General features: G+C 48.0%; 1 protein-coding gene and 1 pseudogene across 1 annotated transcript in view; both read right to left on the reverse strand.

Moving 5' to 3' along the window:
* The window catches only part of RYBP (RING1 and YY1 binding protein), a 76,228-nt gene extending 75,785 nt beyond the window's left edge, over positions 1 to 443 (reverse strand). The window contains exon 1 of the mRNA XM_025885061.2: positions 287 to 443. Coding sequence (XP_025740846.1) covers positions 287 to 318 — 32 coding nt within the window. The 5' untranslated portion in view covers positions 319 to 443. The remainder of the gene's footprint in view (positions 1 to 286) is intronic.
* A 12,323-nt stretch (positions 444 to 12,766) lies between these two features.
* Positions 12,767 to 15,884, reverse strand: LOC141374237 (threonylcarbamoyl-AMP synthase pseudogene; annotated as a pseudogene).
* Positions 15,885 to 16,556: the final 672 nt, after the last annotated feature.

The raw sequence follows: 16,556 nt of genomic DNA on the forward strand, positions 1-16,556 counted from the left end.
AAATCTCCCTTTGTCTGGGAGGAGTGGCGGCGGCGGCGGCGGCGGAGGGCGGCTGAGGAGGAGCCGCCATGGCTGCGGCGCGCACGGCCGCCGGCCCCGAGCGGGAGCTACACCGCCTCCCGCCGCCGCCGCCACCGCCCGCCGCCGCCGCCTCCCCCCGCCCCCGGATCTCCATCTTAGCAGCGCCTCCCCCCCGCCCCGGGTAGCTCCGGGGCCTAGTCGTCGTCGGTCCCCGCCCGCCCCCAGCCCTCCCTCCCCTTCCGCCCCCTCAGCTCCGAGCAGGTACCTGGTCGGGCTCTTCTTGTCGCCCATGGTCATGGATGGGCTGTACCCCCGCCCCCCCCAAAGCCGAAACCGGCGCCGCTCGGAGGAGAAACGCCGTCCGGGGAGTCGTCGCGGACCGGCCCCCCTCCCTCCCCCGCGCCCGCCCGCCCGCCCTCAGCCGCTGGGGCTCGAGCTCCGGCCGCCGCCGCCGCCGCTGCTGCCAGTCTCCGGACGAGACTAGTCCCCGCCAGCGCCGCCTCCGCCGAGTGACTGACGAGGGGCGGGGCCGGGCGCCGCGCGTCACGCGCCGTGTGGCCAATGGGAGGACGGCGGACGGCGCCGCGAGGGCGGGGGCGGGGCGCGGGGGAGGGCGGGGCGTGGCGGACGTGGGCCGGGCCGTCGGTGTGCGTGCCCGGGAGTGTGTGCGCGCTGCGGGCGCGCGTGCCTGCCGGTGGCCCGGCGGCCCGGCGCGGCGGAGCGTACGAGCCCGGCGGGGTGCACGTGGCCGCGCCCGGGAAGGGGCGATGGGCTCCGGACCCCACGCGCCCGCCCTAAGGGGCTGTCGCGGGGACCCGGGCCCCGAAGCCGCCCCGGGGTAGTAGTTCCGCGCAGTTTGCGCGCGCCACTGGGGCTTGCAACTGCCGCGCCGCTTGCAACGCCTCGAGGCTTGTAGTGCCCCGGGAGACGGGAGGGCCTCTTTCTTTTGGGCCGGGTTCCCCTGCTGTCTTCTGCTCCTCTGCCACGCGGAGCTTTGTATCTACCTCTTCTAAAGTCCCGGCCTCCTGCAGATACTCCAGTCCTAAGCCCCCTCCCAGGCCCCTGACGCAGGAGAGAACTGTGCTGAAAGGGTGTGGCACAGCTAAAGGTTCCCCAAAGCCCGACACTCGACACTCGACACTCGGGGACGCCAACTCCCGCTTGAGACCCCCACCCTCCCCGGCCAGGGCCTAAATAGGGCGTTTCCCTAGGGAAGTTGCTGTTCAAAATCCTGGCGGCCACGTGCCAGCAGTCTAACCTTGTGCCTCAGCTCCTTCATCTGCAAGGTGAGGCTAACAACCCTCCTCCTAGGGTTGTTCGGAAGATTCAGAGATGTAATGTACGAAAAGCACGCAAGTCAGTGCCTGGCACTGAGGAAGGATCAATACAAAGTATTGGGTTAAGAACTCTCGTAACTGGGTCTGGATTGAGCACCGTTTCCCCCGCTTTAGAAGATTCTTGAAGGCGAGGAACTGCCCAGCTTCAAGAATGCTTGCTAAATTGTCTTGAACGTGACTCAGGCCCCTTTGCCCTCAGGGAGTCAGGACCCTAGATGATTAGATAAAAGGCTTGTCTGGGCGGAAGCTCTGGGTGGGGGTAGGGAATTGGTCAAAGAATGATGCTAGAAGTTGGGAGGTGGGGATAGGGGTGTGGAGGGGAGATAAGACAGGCCCGCAGCATCTACTGAGATATGTTTATATGCAACCACAGAGTGGGTTACCAGGACTGCCCCTTGGAAAGGAAACATGAGACCAGGGAAGCTCGCTGAGACTGAATGCCCAAGGAGCAGGAAGTCCTAGGATCATTCCAGGGAACTGGGAACAGAAGGGAGAGAATAAAAGAGGGAGGGAATGAATGTGTCAATGATAAGCTTGATCAGCACATGCTGTCCTTTGCAGGCAGGCACACCCTGGAGAGCCAGGAGGGACAGCATTATTTAGCAAGGGTCAGCAACCTCCCGAACCTCCCTGGCTTCCCCCCTTGTCTTCTAAGGAAGGGAGGGAGAAAAGGAGGAAAAAGAGGGAGGCAGAGGGGCAAAGGGGCCAGAGAAAGCCAAGGGCCATGCACACAAGCCATGGCCCAGTGCCCAGAGCCTTGGCCTCTGCTGTCTGCCTGGCTTCCTCCCAGGACTCCACCCCTGGTATGAAGGTACTGAAAGAAAAGGGGCATTAAGAAATCCCTGGAGGAGTGGCCTCTGGGTAGGGGAACTGGGTAGCTGGGAGCAACAGATAGTGGAAAGGAGACTGGCTTAATTATGAACACGGAATAAAATGCACAAATCATTTTTCAACACCATGAATTTTTATAGATGTCTACTACACCTTTGTATCCACCATCCCGATCAAGATACAGAAATTTTCATCCTCCCAGTAACTCCCCTCCCCACAGGTAACCTCTATTCCAACTTCTGTCACCAAAGATAAGCTTTGCCTGTTTGCATGTCATATACATGGGTCATATGGTATGCATTCGTGTGTCTGCTCAACTTAGTATTTGTGATATTCCTCCACCTTGTTGCCTATTATCAGTAGTTCCTTTTTATTTGCTCACGTACGTGGAATCCCATTGCAAATACACAGTAATATAGTTATCCCTAAGAGACAAACTTTTTGAGTGCATTTTTTTTCTTCTTTGACCTGTTTCACCTTTTTAAAAAAAAGTTTTAAAAAATGTTTTTAAGAAAAAAGAAGTCCCAGAATAGAGAACTAATTTCTAGGAACATATCAAACCCACACATCACCATGTGGTTGTAACTGTAGAGGCTCTAATTTCATTCCCTTGTTGGAGGTAAATATCTACTGAAAGTCTCCTTGGTAGACTTTCTGGTATAGGAGCCAGACAAGACTACTTCTGGAGCAGTGTGCTATAAAATATCTTGGCTCTAGGCAGAATATCAGACTATCATTCTAGAGTTGTGGTTTGCACCTGAGCTGTGTGGGAAACAAATCTTCCTCCATGGTGTTGCCTTGAACCACTGTGGGGTGTAGGGAGGAGTGGGATTTTGACAGACAGCCCCTCCCCTGCTTTTCTTTTTCCTATTTTGAACTTCCATTTCAAGTTTCATTTGAAGGAAGTGTTCTACTGCTTTAAAAATTATTTGAAATCCATGGTCTTTAGAGTAGATGCTGGTTAGAAGCACTCCCCAATAAGTGTCTGAAGTAAATGATTCCACAGATACACAAGACAGAGTAAAAGACCACATTCTGCCTCCCTTCTCATCATTCACTCTACTTCAGTCACACTGGATTCTTTTGCTGTTCCTGGAACATGCATGCTCCCACCTCAGGGCCTTTGCACCTGCTCTTCTGTTTACCTGGAATGCTCTTTCCCTAGATAACCACATTCTTAGCTGCCTCACTTCCTTCAGGTCTTTATTCAAAAGTCACATTCTCAGTGAGATTTTTCCTGGGCGCCCTATCTAAACATATCACACATCAACCCATAACCTGATACCTTAACTGCTTCTGTCCCCCTTAACTACTTTACTTTTTCCCCTCTTGACCACCTTCTTCTCCTTAGCACTTATCACCATCTACATACCATGTAGTTAGTTTACTTATCTTGATTAGCAGATCTTTGCCCAGCAGAATATAAGTTCCGTAACAGCAAGGATTTTTTTTCTCTTTATGTTTTATTTTTTCCCTTCCCACTATTCTATGTAAGTGCACTGAAGAGTGCCTTGTAAGCATGCATTGAAGGAGTGGGGTCCTTATCCTGAGTGCCATGGAAGCCACTGATGGGTTTACCAAGAATATTTGTCTACCTGAGACTGTTTGTGGTCTGCCTTAATAAATGAGATGCTGAGAGAAAGCAGACCCCTGGAGGGGGAGGTAGTGAAGGACCTTTAGATTGGCCTGATAGAGGAGGAGGGCAGCTCTAGCGGGCTTCCCTTCGTTTGGTCAAGAAAGAAGCAAAAATTACTGACCCCCGCCAAAGAAGGGACTGGAATGTTATCAACTCTGCTGTGTCCTGCCTTTAAATTTGCAAGTGCTATTCCTAGACAGAAAACCTACATACTCACTAAGAGAAGGACTTTGAACCCTAGGAATACCCCGTAAAGCTATTATAAACAAGTGACAGAAAACAAGCCTTTCTCCAAATACTTCATGGTTTAAGCCACTCCATCATCCATGTTTCACCTTCTGGTCTGAGTCCCAAACTGCAATTCGGTGTGAGGTTTTCACTGGTCTGCAGTGAGAGGAAATGAGAAAACTAATGGTAAATGTATGAATACTTTCCTACATCCAAGTAAATTACCAACAATTGATTCTTGGGAAAGAGTATTTTTTATAATGAGATCATGTCCTTCCAACTTTTTTCATTTCTTGGAAAGTTGGATAATTTAATGCCCCCTCACCTCCCTTTTTTTTCCCCAGATTTCTAGATTTATTAACTTTTTGGCTTTCAAGATGTTCTGACTCATAGTTGAGTAAGAGCATCAGATTCGTGCACTAGACCAATGCAAAACAGAATTTGATATTCATATCTTGAGTTAAAGACATATATATATAGAAATAGTATAGAAATAGTATAGAAATAGTGCCAGACCCCTTCAAATACTCTTGCTTTTTCTGCTTCATCATTCTTGATGTAATAAATAAATGCCTTTTTTAATAAAGGCAATAGTAGACATTAGTTTTCTTTCTTAAAATGTTCTCAATTGGCCACATCACAAGATGACAATTCTATGTTGACTTTTTTTTTTTTTTTAAGTAATCTCTACACCCAGTGTGGGGCTCAGACTCACAACCCCTGGGATCAAGAACGGCACGCTCACTGACTGAGCCAGCCAGGTGTCCATATGTTGACTTTCTAACCTTTTCTCCTCACCAATTTTATTCTTGACATTTTAAGCATACCAAAATCTAAATGATTTTAACGAAACTTTCAGTGGGAGTGTTACTAAGGAGAAGAGGAAGAAAACAGTATGATTTGGTGACTAAAAAGCCACCCAAGCAGGACAGAAACTAAGAAGGTTAAGATTCTGACCCTGATTGCTAAGATTTAATGTGCTACTTTGCACTGAATGCTCCTTTAGTGGTTTAGGAGAAAACATTTTTTCTCAAAGTAACTCACTACAGGGAGTGTTTTAGGAACTGGGGAGAACCTAGCTCACTTTACAGAAAGACTCGGGCTTGTGCTGGTATCACTGGGGACATCTGCAGAGCAATACTGAGGATAGGATTAACGTCCAGAGAAGCAGCCTGGAGTTAGAGAGAGGTGGAGCTTCCCTGACCATCTGTGTCTGAACCTTAACCAGATTTTGCAAACAGCCCATGTCACCTGTGCACGTGCTTATCAGAGCTATGAAGTTTTATTGATCTGCTTCTGGCACAGTAGGAAATATCACCAGTCAAAATTGTCCTGGGTTAGACCTCATGCCCTTTATAAAAATTAATTCCAAATAGATCATAGACCTGAGTGTAAAACCTATAACTATAAAACTTCCAGAAGAAAACCTTTGTGCCCCTGGATAGACAAAGATTTCTTAGACGTGATACAAAAAAAAAAAAAAAAATCCATAGAAGAAAGAGCTGATAACTTTGGACTTTATCAAAATTAAAAACTGCTCTTTTAGAAAGACACTGTTAAGAAAATGAAAAGAGAAGTCAAAGACTGGGAGAAAATATTTGCAAAGCACATATCTGATAAAGGAATCATATCCAAAATATATATAGAACTTACTACATACTAAAAGATAAGCAATCTAATGAAAACATGAGCAAAAGATCTGAATGGACATTGTGCTGAGAAGGATATGTGAATGGCTAATAAACACATGAAAAGACACTCAGCATCATTATTCATTAGGAAAATGCAAATTAAAAGCACAACTAGATACCACTGAACATTAGAATGGCTTAAATCAAAAAAAATCCTGACAATCCCCAGTGCTGGGGAGGAAGTTCGGCGACCTGCACAATGCCAGTGGGAGTACAATATGGTACAGTTCCTTTGGGAAAACGGTTTGGCAGTTTCTTATAAAGTTAAACATGCATTTACCATATGAGCCAGCAATCCCACTTCTAGAAAGTTACTAAAAGAAATAAAGACATATGTTCACACAAAAACCTGTACTCAGATATTTATAGAAGCTTTATTCATATCACCAAAATCTGGAAGCAACCCAAATGCCCTTCAGCTGGTGAATGAGAAACAAAGAGTGGACCATCCCTACCATGGAATACTACTCAGCAAGAAAAAGGAACAGACTCCCAGCATATGCAACACAGATGAATCTCAAATACATTATCCTAAGTGACAGAGGCTGGTCTCAAAAGGTAACATACTGTGTGATTCTATTTATATGACATTCTGGAAAAGGCAAAACTATAGGGATGGGCAACAGATCAGTGGTTGCCTGGGGTTGGGGTGGAGGAAGAGTTTGACCAAACAGAGGAGCAGCAAAAGGGAATTTGGGGAGAAGAAGGAAGTAGTTTACATCTTGATTGTGGTGGTGATTACAAGACAAAATGCCCTTGTCAAAACTCGGACGTATACACCAAAAGAGTTTTATTATATATAAATTACTTTAGTAAATCTGACTTTTTGATCATTCTGTCCTTCTAGAATGGAAACTTCCTCACGCCTCTACATTCCATACTGCCTGTGCCAGTAATAACATGAACCACAAGAGCTAGCATTTTGTAGTTCAGCTGCGTGCCTAGCACTGTGGGTAATCCTGTGCTTTCCTGAGTGTTTTCCTTAGTAATTCACCCAGTTAGTCAGACCCTGATTCTTAGAATCATCCTCGACTCCTCTCTTAACCCTATATACTACATCCAGCCCATTAGCAAATGTTTTGCACTTGACCTTCAATACACATCCTGAATCTGACCGCTTCTCATTATATCTATTGCTATCACTCCGCTGCAAGCTAGGATCACCTTTCAGCCCCCTACATGGCCTCCCTACCTCTCCTCTTGCTCCCTGCACCTGTCTGGATATGCTAGGTTATGCCCAGAAGTGGCATGCCCACTGCAAGCCAGTTGTAGCTCCGTCCCATATATCCTCCTTCTAGAACCCAGGCGGAGGGACCAGTGTTCACCTTGAGTTCTGCTGGTCACCGAGACACGGGGTAAGGAGTTCTGGAGAGACTTGCACTGGCAACCAATTAATGGCTTGGCCTGTAAGTGACACTCCTGATTTCTGTTCACTGTCCTAGCTCATGGCCCCACTCAGCAACAGGACGTGCAGCCCACCATGTGCCCAGGAGGTGGAGAGCAGGAAGTATGTGTCCATCAGCTTTGTGATAACCATGACTCTTTAAAGTCTCTTCTCCAAACAGTGGTCAGAGGGACATCCAGGACAAAGGCAGTCCACTGCTCAAAATCCTCTAATGACTTCCCCTGACACTTAAATTAAAATTCAGAGTCTTGACCCTGGCCTTCAAGGCTTACTGACTTCATCCACTTCCAACCCAGCTCCAGGCACACTGACCTTTTGTGCCTTCCTGCCGAGCCCAACCACCTCTTAGGGCCTTTCTATCTGTTCTCCCCCACATCCTGCCATGGCTCCATCTTTCTCATTGTCCAGATGTCTCCTAAATGTCCCCTCTTCAGAGAGGACCTCCCTGACTTGAGATATCATCCACAACATAACCCCTGGTCAGTTTTCCCCTTAATTCTGCTTTATTTTTCTTTCCATCATCATTATGCTCTGGTATTACACAATGTATTATTTGTTTTTGCCTGACTCTCACACTAGAATTTAATTTCTATCTATCAGGACAATAGCTTTGCTTTGTTTCTGCATCCCTGGTGCCTAGAACAGTGTAAAAATGTTCCTCCACATAGTAGGAACTCAGAAATTATTTGTGAAATGAATGAAGCACTTGTACATCTATTACCCTGTTGAAACTCCAAATGACCCGGTGAGGTAAGAACTATTATTATTGCCCTCCTTAACAGAGGAAGAATCTGAGTCAGAGAAGTGATTTGCCTGGAGTCAGGGACAGGGTTTGAGTTCAAACTCAGCATCTGATTTCCCGGCTCTACCTCTTTTTTTTTTTTTTTTTTTTAGGATTTTATTTATTCGTTTGAGAGAGAAAGTGGGAGTGAGAGGGAGAAAGAATCTGAAGCAGACCCTGCGCTGAGCACAGAGCCCGACTCGGAGCTGGATCCCAAGATGGTGAGATCGTGACCTGAGCCGAAACCAAGAGTCAGACACTTAACTGACTCAGCCACCCAGGTGCCCCCCAGCTCCACTTCTTAATTTCTCTCTTCACTATGCTGCTTGTGAAGCACAGCTTTCATTGACAAAGAACCAGCCAGTTTTGGAGGGTGCCTGGGGAAGGTGAACAGACATGGAAGTTCAAGGGGTCCTTTCTGACAAAAGATCCCAGGGTCCTGTTAAAGACAGAGAGGTTTGCTGGCCCCGTTACACCTAGTTCGTGGGCCCACGTTACAATGAGTTCTTGCAGAAACAGACAAGACACGTGTGCCAGAGCCCAGGGAATGAATGATGCACTTTGGCGCAGCTCCATTTGGGGCCTCAGGAATATGCAGAGCGGGGGTTCCCCATGATGATGTGATTTCCTTCATTGATTCAACAACATCTGTTGATGTTTTGGATCCCGAAATTGTTTCCCTCGTAGCTTGTCCTTGATACCTCGATACTTTCCACCTTCAGAATCAGAGTCACAGAATTTTGAGGGTAGGAAGGAGAGTCAAGACAATCAAGATTCATCTACTTATGTCCTTTTAGTTCAGGGGCAAAACCCCTGGGGACGTGGAGATTACAGAGGGTTTTCATACACATGGTTGCCCTTGGTCCTCACTGCCCCCTTGGTGAGAGTTACTGTCGTCCTTCTCCTTAGGATGAAGATGTGAGCGCTGAGGCTCAGGCAGGGCATATGACTTGCCTAAGGTCGTAGACCCATGAGCAGGTTTGAAACCTGAGCTTCAAAACCTGCTTTTTTGATGGCAGGTTCTCGCTTATGGACAACAAACAGAATCCATGGGACACGAACATCCTGGGATTCCTTAAGAATTAGATTAAGGAAGAGGCTCACTCACAGGAACATCTAATGGTGGGGTCTGTTTATACATTGTCATGGACTGAATTGTGTTCTTCCTCAAATTCATACAGTAAGCCCTAATCCCCAGCGTCTCAGAAAGTGACTGTATTTGGAGATAGGGCCTTGAGAGCAGTGATTAAGTTAAAGTGAGGCCCTTACAGTGGGACCGAGTCCAATGTGACTGGTTTCCTTATAAAACAGGAGGAGGCATGAGGGATGTGTGTGCACAGAGAAAAGACCATGTGAGGACTCAGTGACAAGGAGGCTGCTGCAAGTCAGGGAAAGGCCCCAGGAGAAACCAACCCTGCTGACACCGTCATCTCGGATGCCCAGGCTCCACGATGAGAGACAATAAATTTCTGTTGTGTAAGTCACCCAGTCTGTGGTATTTTGTCACAGTAGCCCAAGCACACAAATAGTACACATGTCATGAGTTTGTGGGTTGCTAAAGGGAGGCCGCTCATGGGATTGGATAGCCAACCAATATGGAGTGTTTACTCAGGTGTGGTCTGAAAGCATTAGGTGTTTTCATGAAATGAATGCTAACGATAACCCCGTGAGGTGGGTTCTGTGATGGTGTGCCTTTTATGACTAAGGAAAGTAAGACAAAGTAGAGTCACTTGCACTGAACTGCACATTTGTAAAGTGGCAGGGCTAGGATTCAAATCCAGGCAGCCTGGGCTCCCAAGCCTTTGTCCCGAAGGATCTAGTTGAGTTAGTTATCATCATTCCCATGGTCCAGGTGAGGAAACTGACACTCAGACATTTGTCCAACATCCCCAGAGCCAGGGCATGGTGGACCCAGAATTCCAGGTTCTTTGTATTTCATCACAAACGGAATCCCTGGAACTCAAGAATCCTGAAAGTCATTTACTGGAGGAAGGGAAGGGACCCAACCTGAAAGAGCAAGAGCAAAAATCTATGTATGCACAAAATGAATTTGTGGGTGAGGGGAAAAAGTAACATGGAGCCAGAATCTGGGAAGGCTAGGAGAAGGGGAATGTAGAAATCAAAGACCTTTGAGAAGCGGGGTCCCCCACCCCCCTTTATGCCCTCTCCTCCCTCTTGCTACTGCCCATGGACAGAGAAGTGAAGTAACTTGCCCTGGGGCCACATAACGAGGCAGGCAGCTGACAGGATTCTTTCAGGTGTCCTTGACTCTCAAGTCCACTCCCCTCTTCCATTTTTAGCTTCGATGGCTATTTTACAAGGCACCCACTATGGGCCCAATACCAGAGGCTGACGACACCAGGATAAAGGACACGGCAGGCCTTGGCCTCTGGAGCACACTGTCTGGATGAAACGGGTACACATGTAGATCACTTCCAGGGTGGTGAGGACCGTGGTGGCCAGGTGATCGTAATCATCAGTGTTCTCTCGTCTCCCGGTATCTTCCTTCTTTCCCAAGCAGTTTATTGGGCTTGTGCTCTCTGTCTTAAGGAAGAAATTTGACAGAATAGAAGGAAAAAAGGAGGACTGTCAGTCTCTGCCTCTCAAATTCCATAATTCTAAACTATCAAAGTTCCCCTGGGGCAACCCAGGGCAGGTAGGGGGATAAACAAATGTCCCAAAGAAGGAAGTGGAGGGGAGTGCTTTTTCCAGACAAGAAAACTCTTCACAGGTGCTGGGGGAGGGAGAGAAGACAAGGAGTTAATTAGGGGGAGAGAGCTGAGGACCAGGGAGCAGGAGGGTCTGTCCACAAAGGGGGCCCCGGGAAGGCGGCAAGACCTCAGAGCAGGCGCAGTGGTGGCAGTATCCATGCAGAGTATCCAAGTACATAGTATCCAAGCCAAGGCCGCCTTGCAGAGATTCTAGAGACCCAGCATGCAGTGAGCATTGCCTACATGACGCCTGAACTTGAAGGGGCCATGAAGAGAAAACCAGGGATGTCTTAATGGCAAACTGTGATGAACAGATGCCCCAAGACCAAGCAGACACCTCCCTTAGCACTGCAACACTAGAGAATCTAGGACTTAGATTCACCACTGGAGAGTGGGGAAGCACCACACTGATGGAGATTGACTTGGGATGGGGTTCAAAATACAAATCAAGAGGGGAGAGATGAAAATAAGGAAAGATATGCCTGGCATGCCTGAAATGTACACGAGCTATGTTGTAGGAGAGGGAAACCAAGGTGCATGAGAACATGCTAGCCAGCCAGGATTGTTCAGGGCAGCATCAGGGAAGGCATCCCAGGTCCAGGGAACCGCACATGCAGTGACACTAAGGGACAGTGGCTCATGGACCACAAGGAAATCAGTGTGTTGAAACTAGGATGATGTGGAGCAGTGGAGGTGACAATCCAAAGAGGTAAGCCCTGTCTTGATGCAGCTTACACACCGTGCGCATTGGCCAGAGTTTATGTGGAAGATAAGTGTAGGCTATCGACACAGTGTAACCAAGGAAGTTGGAGGATTAGTACTGAGTTTTTAAAATCTCCTTGGGAGCAATATAGATAGTGGTGACCTCTCAAAATGAGAAAGGGTGCAGAAAGACAGTAAAAATGGCAAAGAACTGAAAAGAACAAGGAGGGGGTTAATGGAAAGAAAGAATAAGAGATCTTCAGCAGCAGGGTCTCCTGGACTTTTTTTTTTTTTTTTGAGAAAAACAATAGAGATTTGTTTTCCAATTTTTTTTTAAAGATTTTATTTATTTATTTGACAGAGAGAGAGAGAGAAACAGTGAGAGAGGGAACACAAGCAAGGGGAGTGGGAGAGGGAGAAGCAGGCTTCCTGATGAGCAGGGAGCCCGATGCGGAGCTCAATCCCAGGACCCTGGGATCCTGACCTGAGCTGAAAGCAGACGCTTAACAACTGAGCCACCCAGGCACCCCTCCAATTTTTTTTTTTTTTTGAGGGAGAGCACACAAGCAAGGGAGGGGCAGAGGGAGAAGGAGGGAGACAAACAATCTTAAGCAGACTCCGAGCTAAGTGTGAAGAGCTTGATCTCACGACCCCTGAGCCAAAACCAAGAGTTGGATGCTTAATGGACTGAGCCACCCAGATGCCTCCCAATATTTTAAAATTTGGACCTCCCTACTCCCACCCCTTCCAACTGAGCTCACTTCCCACCATTAGTCCAAACTGATAACTCTCTCCTCTAGGCATTAAAGCATACTACACCACCAGCCTACCCAGTCAGAGGAAATAGTATTGGGCCTGAGCTCAACAATCTTTATCCAAACCTGGTTCCAGCTTCAGGTGCACAAACACGTGCTGTCAGTCACTGGAGACTTTTAAACAGCACCAGCTGGTGCTCTAGCTGATGTGGACCTTAAATGCCACTACCCATCAGAGAAGAGGCTCTGACTAGACTCCAAATCTGTTCTTTAAATTATTTCCCAAAACTATTTTTTAAAAAGAAACTAATTAGAACAAGACCAGGGCATCTGGTCAGTTAAGCGTCTACCTTCAGCTCAGGTCATGATCCCAGGGTCCTGGGATAGAGCCCCACATCAGGCTCCCTGCTCAATGAGGAATCTGCTTCTCCCTCTCCCTCTGCCCCTCCCCCCGACCCATGCACACACACACACTCTCTCTCTAATAAATAAATCTTAAAAAAAAAAAAAAAAAAGAATAGGGCCATCCTAGGAGTGTTCTCAAAGTCTCTAGTCAGCTTTTGGCTGATACATGAAATTATAGATAATACATAAGACCTCCCCCACCAGGGGTGAGACTAAACCCCAGCTTGGGGCCTGGTCTACAGTGTTCAGAAAGACACCTTGCCTTAAAGAGTCAGACTAGTGATGTTGTAGCCCCAATGGCCTCTGTAAATGAACCCTTGCTGGTCACCAGTGGACAGACACATAGTGGCCAGCATCAGTCCTTGGGTCCTCCCTTCTACTGGATTCACAAGCAGGATCCCTGTGAGGACAGCAGTCCCTACTTCTGTTGTAGGATGAATGATGCCAGATACAGACAAGTCAACCATAGTTGAGCCCAGGCAATACTCAGGGCTTTGGCCATCCTCAATTGGTCCCCCACCAACGACCTGGGACAATTGAGGCCAGAGGTACCAGAATTCAAAGACATTCTGAGAACTGGCCTGAGAGCTGAGGTTGGCACTGGTGAGAGAAAATAGTGTCCCAAACACCTGAGCCAAATCCTGCATGAAGGAATGGTCAGGAATCCAGATGCCTATAAGAGGAATAAAGTGGTTCAGGTCTTTACTGAGCTCCTGGGAGCGTTCTAACACCAGGGTCACTCGTCCTGGTAGTAAGTCTTTCAGGAGCCCCTTGGGTACTCTCACATGGCAGTCCCTGAAGATATCAGCCATGTGGCTCATGCAGAGGGCTGGCAGCTTGGCCTGGCTGTGGCCCTGGAGGCAGTACACGGCACCCAGCTGGCCAAGCAGGTCAGGCTACACAGTGTGTCGGTGGGGACGGCCACCATGGTGCTGGGGCACAGCCTGGCCATGGCAGCCCAAAGCACCTTGGTTCCACGTGTGTGATCCAGGCTGTTGGCCGGCATGGCGCAGCTCCTGGGGAGCCGCAACAGCTGGGCTCCCAGCACTGCCTGAGCTGGGCTCTGCAGGTGGAGGACAGGTGACAGAGCTCAACCCCACCATGGCCCTCAGCTGCCTGCAAATCTCCTGGACTTAATTCATGATTGGACTCTGGGGGTGAGGTACAGGGAGGAGTCAAGGATGATGCCCAGGGTGCTGACATGGTTTAATGAGTCAACCATGGTGATATTAATAGAGCTAGAGTTATAGGAGGGGAGGCTATTTGGAGGAGGAGATACTGAGTTGAGCTACAGATACGATGAATTTGGTGTATCACTTAGGAAGCTTTTGGCTGCAAGTAACAATAACAAAACAAAACAAAAACCTATACAAGCAATAAAGAAATGTATTATTTATAACATAGTTGGAAGCCCCTGTCCCAGATAAGATTCAATCGGCTGGTCATGAAGGACCCAGGTGCCATTCTTCTTTTGTTGGATTTGACCTATTTCTCATGGTTACAGACGGTTGTCATGACTCTAATATTACAAGGCACAGCAGTATCTAGAAGGAGAAAAGAAACCATTCTTCATGTGTCTATTTAAGAGAGAGAAAACTTTTCCTAGACATTCCCAGAAATCTCCCTTGTCTGGGTCATGTGTCCACTCCTTAAGTAATCATGGGCTTCAGCCGATCATCAGGAAAGGATTCGCAGCTGAGAAGTCGTCCACCACCACTACCCCTACTAGGTGACTGTGGCACAGGCAAATGGAGATATGTTGGAAGCAGTTGGAGATGAGGGACAGAGGACAGATTCCGGCCGTGAAAGGGAGCCAGGAAGTCCTGGCTCCCGGGGCTGCTGTGAAGAGTTGATAAGAAAATGCCCACAAAACCTCGTGTGACCTCAGGCCCCAGCAGCTGCTTGTCGCCACTGGTGAAGAAGAACAGCCTAGAGAGTGTCTGAGGAGCATAGGGAAAAGCCAGAGAATAACCAGGACGGGGTGGTGTCACGGTAGGCACAGAGCAAGAGGATTTCAATGAGGAAAGAGCGGGCAATCGTGTCATCTGCTGAAGAGAGGTCAGGGCAGAAGTGGACTGCAAAATGCCCTTTGGATTCAGCAACGAGAAGGTCGCTGGTGCCCTTGACAAGAGCACCCTGAGTGGAGTGCTGGGGTTGGGAGCCAGGAAGCAGGGGTCAGCAGTCAAGACCAGAATTCAAGTTGCCTGGCTGCCAACCAACAGCAGCATTCTTTGCACGATGCCAGGAGCCGCTTTGTTTGGAAGATTCCCCGTTTTAAGTCATGCCTCAAAAATACTCATTTGGAGAGCAGTAAACAGTAGGATTCCACAATCTGTGAACGAAACGGCCCCTCTTCATCGTTTTTCTTTCTTTCTTTCTTTCTTTCTTTCTTTTTTTTTGTAGATACAGTGAAGGTGGTTGTTTCCTTTCATTAGAAATATGTTGCGTGCTTTGGAGGATTTGTGTTTACATTACCGTTTTATTGCTATATGGTTCTTTTTTATATAACATATTTTGCAGCCATAAAAACAAACAAACAAACAACACAAACAAAACCCAAACAACATATGGGCTTTGCATTAAATTCAGAAAGTTCAAACCCCTCACTCTGTGCACGTTTTTCAAGGCAAAGTGTGGGACTAGGAAAACCCCGTGCGAAACGTGCAATTTGACAGATCCTCCTTGAAGACATGATAGCAGTTGCTTTTGCGACCAGTTTGGTCATACGGATCATGTTTGTCAGGGCTGTCATTAAAAGCCTAAGATTTTTCCCGTTGCAGAACATCTCCAAGTAATTCAGACATGGGCAGAGGCTAAGCGAGGTCAGTTCTGTGACCTCCCTCGTGCTACCCACCCCCTGTCCCGGCTATCTCAACTCCCCAGTGGATGATCTCTTATCCCTAGCAACAACTGCATCTGCTACTGTTTCTTGACTCTGGCAAGGAACATGGGCTTAGGGCCAAGTCTATGGTCCAGGGCTCCCCGTGGAAGATGCTAGAAGAGCGCTACACACTCTCCCACCATCAGTGACCCAAGTTCATCACCTCTGCAGAACATCTGGATTGCAACACAGAGTTCAAAGGTCCAGCATGTGTGTCTGCACCTGGCCTCGCTGTTTAAACGGAGCTGACCCTCAAACCAAACACCCGGCCTCAATGCTGTTAGTTATGCAGAGGCTTGGATGCCAAATATAAATATTAACTTCGGCATCTTCTCCCCCAGGCTTTGTGACTAAAGGATGCATATTAACCATCTACCATGTGCAAAATCCTACCCTACTCTTCTCTGAGTACTGAACTCCTCTCAAAGGAAGGCTGATCTCCTTTCTGACCATTGTGAATGTACGTTTACTTTAATACTATCACGGCACCTTTCCGCCATGGGGTTCGCTGTAGGCTTTTGCATTTCAAGTCATCAGGTGGGGGGCATGCTGTAGATGTGGTGCTTCCTGTCCCTGGGAGAGGCTTGCGAGCAAGCACCATGTGTTATTAAGACCTCTCAGAACCCATTGCCATTGCTGGGAGCACAGTCAGAGAAGAGAGAGGCAAAATGGGGCTGTGAAGCAGACATGGGTCCTCAATGCCCAGCAGCTCTGAGCTGTTCCTCCTCTTTGAAGTCGGCTAAGGAAGATGGATGAGTGCGTGTGTGGTGGGTGCAGCTGAGAACAGCCAGGAGCAGAACAGGTGTAGGAGTTTAAGGAAAAGGTAGATCATGACCTTCCTGGGCACAGGAATGGACCTAGTTTTTCTGTTTCAAGAGAGAGACCTGAAGATACAGAGAACATGATTATGATGATGATGATGATGATGATTTTAGAGAGAGAGAGACTGTGTGCGAGCAGGGCAGGGAAGGGCAGAGGGAGAAGAAAAGAATCTTTTTTTTAAGATTTTATTTATTTACTTGAAAGAGAGAGAGAGAGTAGGAGCAAGAGCATGGGAGAGGGCAGAGGGAGAGGAAGAAGCAGGCTTCCCGCTGAGCAGGGAGCCCGACGTGGGGCTCGCTCCCAGGACCTGAGCCGAAGGCAGACACTTAACCAACTGAGCCACCCAGGCA

This window comes from Callorhinus ursinus, unplaced genomic scaffold (genome assembly GCF_003265705.2).
Source record: "Callorhinus ursinus isolate GAN/ISIS: 27379988/994484 unplaced genomic scaffold, GSC_fseal_2.0 scaffold15, whole genome shotgun sequence".
NCBI lineage: Eukaryota > Metazoa > Chordata > Mammalia > Carnivora > Otariidae > Callorhinus > Callorhinus ursinus.